The sequence below is a fragment of the Danio aesculapii genome, chromosome 4 (genome assembly GCF_903798145.1).
Source record: "Danio aesculapii chromosome 4, fDanAes4.1, whole genome shotgun sequence".
NCBI classification, from domain to species: Eukaryota; Metazoa; Chordata; class Actinopteri; order Cypriniformes; family Danionidae; genus Danio; species Danio aesculapii.
Genome location: NC_079438.1, coordinates 32,062,565 through 32,068,156, shown reverse-complemented (window position 1 = coordinate 32,068,156; position 5,592 = coordinate 32,062,565). Strand labels below are relative to the sequence as shown.

Sequence of the window (5,592 nt, the reverse complement as noted above, 5' to 3'; positions counted from 1 at the left end):
ATGGCACCTCCACCAAGCACTGTAAACCGTGAGATGGCACCTCCACCTAACACTCTAAACCAGCACATGGCACCTCCACCTAGCACTCTAAACCGTGAGATGGCACCTCCACCTAGCACTCTAAACCTTAAGATGGCACCTCCACCTAGCACTATAAACAGTGAGATGGCACCTCCACCAAGCACTGTAAACCGTGAGATGGCACCTCCACCTAGCACTCTAAACAGTGAGATGGCACCTCCACCTAGCACTCTAAACAGTGAGATGGCACCTCCACCTAGCACTTTAAACCGTGAGATGGCACCTCCACCTAGCACTATAAACAGTGAAATGGCACTTCAACCTAGCACTCTAAACCGGCAAATGGCACCACCACCTAGCTCTGTAAACAGTGAGATGGCACCTCCACCTAGCACTATAAACAGTGAGATGGCACCTCCACCAAGCACTGTAAACCGTGAGATGGCACCTCCATCTAGAACTCCAAACCGTGAGATGGCACCTCCACCTAGCACTCTTAACAGTGAGATGGCACCTCCAGCTAGCACTTTAAACCGTGAAATGGCACCTCCATCTAGAACTCCAAACCGTGAGATGGCACCTCCACCTAGCACTCTAAACAGTCAGACGGCACCACCACCTAGCACTCTAAACCGTGAAATGGCACCTCCACCTAGCATTTTAAACAGTGAGATGGCACCTCCACCTAGCACTGTAAACAGTGAAATGGCACCTCCACCTAGCACTCTAAACCAGCAAATGGCACCTCCACCTAACACTGTAAACCGTGAGATGGCACCTCCATCTAGCACTCTAAACCATGAGATGGCACCTCCACCTAGCACTCTTAACAGTGAGATGGCACCTCCAGCTAGCACTTTAAACCGTGAGATGGCACCTCAACCTAGCACGCTAAACTGGCAGATGGGACCTCCACCTAGCACTGTAAATCGTGAGATGGCACCTCCACCTAACACTCTAAACCAGCAAATGGCACCTCCACCTAGCACTCTAAACCGTGAGATGGCACCTCCACCTAGCATTCTAAACCAGAAATGGTACCTCCACCTAGCACTGTAAACCGTGAGATGGCACCTCCACTTAGCACTCTAAACTGTGAGATGGCACCTCTACCTAGCACTCTAAACAGTGAGATGGCACCTCCAGCTAGCACTTTAAACCGTGAGATGGCACCTCCACCTAGCACTCTAAACAGTGAGATGGCACCTCCACCTAGCACTCTAGCACTTTAGCCACTGTTTCCTTTGTTTACTGTAAGAGCTTGTGTGCCGAGCGGGAGGTTTTTCGCGCCCCCGCCGCTGCAATTTTTGCGTGTTTTTTAACTTCGAGGCGTGTCCAGCTGAACTCAATTAGCAAAGCGCTCGGGGGTGTATATAAGCAACTAGTATCACCGCGGCAGCGGTCGCGGCAGCTTCGTGTGAAGCCCGCCTCGTGTGAAGCCCGCCTCGTGTGAAGACCGACGAGTGTAAAGACCATCGACTCTACCTGCGCGACTCCACCGAGCAAGGACACCGACAAAGCACTTGAGTACTTCTTACTTTATTTTTTTTTTTCCTTTTCTCTGCACTCATTATTGTTTTCCTTGCACTTTATTATGTGTTTACTAATTCCTGTTGTTACTAATACTCGCAGAGCACGGGAGGTACGCTGCAGGCGCAACCCTCACAACCTTCGATCAATTCATGTATCCTCTATTTCACAACTCTCTCTCTCTGTGGGCCTCTGGAATTGTCAATCTGCTGTTAACAAAGCAGATTTTATTACCTCCATAGCCACTCATTCTGACTTTAGTCTCATGGCTCTAACTGAAACCTGGTTGAGACCGGAGGACACTGCTACACATGCAGCTCTTTCTACTAATTTCTCTCTTTCCCACACTCCTCGTCAGACAGGGAGAGGGGGTGGGACTGGACTACTGATTTCCAAAGAATGGAAATTCACTCAAAGACCGTCCCTGCCAAAAATCAGCTCTTTTGAATTCCATGCAGTCACCATTATCCACCCCTTTCGCATAAATGTGGTTGTCATCTACCGCCCACCGCGTACATTAGGTCACTTCTTAGATGAACTGGATATTCTTCTCTCATCTTTTTCTGATTATGACACTCCCTTGTGCTAGGTGACTTCAACATCCACATTGAAAGACCTCAAGCTGCTGACTTCCAGACTCTGCTTGCATCTTTCGACCTCAAAAGAGCACCTACTTCTGCTACTCACAAATCAGGTAATCAACTAGACCTTATTTACACTCGACATTGCCTCGCTGATCAAACACTAGTAACTCCACTACAAACATCGGATCACTTCCTTCTCTCTCTCAACATCCACATTACTCCTGAGCCGCCTCACACTCCAACTCTAGTTGCCTTTCGCAGAAACCTACGCTCTCTCTCATCCAATAGACTATCCACCATTGTTTCTAACTCTCTTCCTCCATCTTGCAAACTCTCTGCACTTGATACGAACAGTGCCACTGATACACTCTGCTCCACGCTAACATCATGTCTAGACAGACTATGTCCTCTTACATCCAGACCAACTCGGGCCAGTCCTCCTGCACCCTGGCTCTCTGATGTTCTCCGTGAGCATCGCTCAAAACTTCGGGCTGCTGAGAGAAGTTGGCGAAAAACTAAAAATCCTGAACAGCTCATAACATACCAAACTCTTCTGTCTTCTTTCTCGACTGAGGTTACTTCTGCAAAGCAGACATACTTCCGTCAGAAAGTCAACAGTGCCACCAATCCTCGCTTGCTTTTTAAAACATTTTCCTCCCTCCTCTATCCTCCTCCTCCACCCGCATCCTCCACACTCACTACTGATGACTTTGCTACATTCTTTTGCACCAAAACTGCAAAAATCAGTGCTCAATTTGCTGCACCTACAACAAACACGCAAGATACACCACCAACACCACACACACTCACCTCTTTCTCCCAGCTCTCTGAGTCTGAGGTGTCCAATCTCGTGCTATCAAGCCATGCAACCACCTGTCCGCTAGATCCCATTCCCTCTCTTCTCCTGCAAGCCATTTCTCCTGCAGTCATACCAACACTGACTCACATAATTAACACATCTCTTGACTCTGGTCTATTCCCTACTTCATTTAAGCAGGCTAGGGTAACCCCTCTGCTAAAGAAACCCAACCTGGATCAAACGCTACTTGAAAACTACCGACCGGTATCCCTGCTTCCATTCATGGCCAAGATTTTGGAGAAAGTAGTGTTCAATCAAATCCTAGACTTTCTTACTCAAAACAACCTCATGGACAACAAGCAATCTGGCTTTAAGAAAGGCCACTCAACTGAGACTGCCCTGCTCTCGGTCATGGAGGATCTCAGACTGGCTAAAGCAGACTCTAAATCATCTGTCCTCATCTTGCTGGATTTATCAGCTGCTTTTGACACTGTAAACCACCAGATCCTGCTATCTACGCTTGAGTCACTGGGCGTCACAGGCACTGTTATTCAATGGTTCAGTTCCTACCTCTCGGACAGGTCATTCAGGGTGTCGTGGAGGGGAGAGGTGTCCAACCTACAGCATCTATACACTGGGGTACCTCAGGGCTCTGTGCTTGGGCCACTTCTCTTCTCTATCTACACGGCATCTTTAGGAACAGTCATCCAGAAACATGGTTTTTCCTACCACTGCTATGCTGACGACACCCAGCTATACCTCTCTTTTCACCCTGATGATCCCTCGGTTCCAGCTCGCATTTCAGCCTGCCTGTCAGACATTTCACTCTGGATGAAAGATCATCATCTCCAGCTTAACCTCATGAAAACGGAAATGCTTGAAGTTTCTGCCAACCCGACTCTTCACCATAACTTTTCAATCCAGATGGATGGAGCAACCATCACTGCATCCAAAATGGTAAAAAGCCTTGGAGTTACGATTGATGACCAACTGAACTTCTCTGACCACATTTCTAGAACTAGAACCTCCACCTAGCACTCCAAACAGTCAGACGGCACCACCGCCTAGCACTCTAAACAGTGAGACGGCACCTCCACCTAGCACTGTAAACCGTGCGATGGCACCTCAACCTAGCACTCTAAACCGTGAAATGGCACCTCCACCTAGCACTATAAACAGTGAAATGGCACCTCCACCTATCACTCTAAACCAGCAAATGGCACCTCCACCTAACACTGTAAACCATGAGATGGCACCTCCAAATAGCACTCTTAACAGTGAGATGGCACCTCCAGCTAGCACTCTAAACAGTGAGAAGGCACCTCCACCTAGCACTTTAAACCGTGAGATGGCACCTCAATCTAGCACTCTAAAGCGGCAAATGGCACATCCACCTAGCAAGCCAAACTGGCAGATGGGACCTCCACCTAGCACTGTAAATCGTGAGAGGGCACCTCCACCTAACACTCTAAACCAGCAAATGGCACCTCCACCTAGCACTCTAAACCGTGAGATAGCACCTCCACCTAGCACGCTAAACTGGCAGATGGGACCTCCAACTAGCACTGTAAATCGTGAGATGGCACCTCCACCTAACACTCTAAACCAGCAAATGGCACCTCCACCTAGCACTCTAAACCGTAAGATGGCAGCTCCACCTAGCATTCTAAACCAGCAAATAGCACCTCCACCTAGCACTCTAAACCGTGAGATGGCACCTCCACCTAGCACTCTAAACTGTGAGATGGCACCTCCACCTAGCACTCTAAACAGTGAGATGGCACCTCCACCTAGCACTCTAAACAGTGAGATGGCACCTCCACCTAGCACTCTAAACAGTGAGATGGCATCTCCACCTAGCACTATAAACAGTGAAATGGCACCTCCACCTAGCACTCTAAACCAGCAAATGGCACCTCCACCTAGCACTGTAAACCGTGAGATGGCACCTCCATCTAGCACTCTAAACCATGAGATGGCACCTCCACCTAGCACTCTTAACAGTGAGATGGCACCTCCAGCTAGCACTTTAAACCGTGAGATGGCAACTCCACCTAGCACTCTAAATCGGCAAATGGCACCTCCACCTTGCACTCTAAACCAGCAAATGGCACCTCCATCTAGCACTCTAAACCGGCAGATGGCACCTCCACCTAGCACTCTAAACCAGCAAATGGCACCTCCACCTAGCACTCTAAATCGGCAAATGGCACCTTCACCTAGCACTCTAAACAGTGAGATGGCACCTCCACCTAGCACTCGAAACAGTGTGATGGCACCTCCACCTATCACTCTATACTGGCAGATGGCACCTCCACCTAGCACTCTAAATCGGCAAATGGTACCTCCACCTAGCACTCTAAACCGGCAAATGGCACCTCCACCTAGCACTCTAAACTAGCAAATGGCACCTCCACCTAGCACTCTAAACTAGCAAATGGCACCTCCACCTAGCACTCTAAACTAGCAAATGGCACCTCCACCTAGCACTCTAAACCGGCAGATGGCACCTCCACCTAGCACTCTAAACCGGCAAATGGCACCTCCACCTAGCACTCTAAACTAGCAAATGGCACCTCCACCTAGCACTCTAAACCGGCATGTGGCACCTCCACCTAGCACTCTAAACCGGCAGATGGCACCTCCACCTAGCACTCT

The 5,592-nt window shown here is 49.1% G+C and overlaps 2 protein-coding genes across 2 annotated transcripts; both read left to right on the top strand.

Annotated features, from left to right (window-relative positions):
- LOC130223512 (basic salivary proline-rich protein 2-like) lies at nt 1-1,080 on the top strand. Its single transcript, XM_056456354.1, has one exon. The coding sequence runs from the start codon at nt 1-3 to the stop codon at nt 1,078-1,080; it is 1,080 nt and encodes a 359-aa protein (XP_056312329.1).
- A 2,971-nt stretch (nt 1,081-4,051) lies between these two features.
- LOC130223511 (basic salivary proline-rich protein 2-like) lies at nt 4,052-5,335 on the top strand. Its single transcript, XM_056456353.1, has one exon. It carries the CDS (start codon nt 4,052-4,054, stop codon nt 5,333-5,335), a length of 1,284 nt encoding a protein of 427 aa, XP_056312328.1.
- The last annotated feature ends 257 nt before the right edge of the window (nt 5,336-5,592 follow it).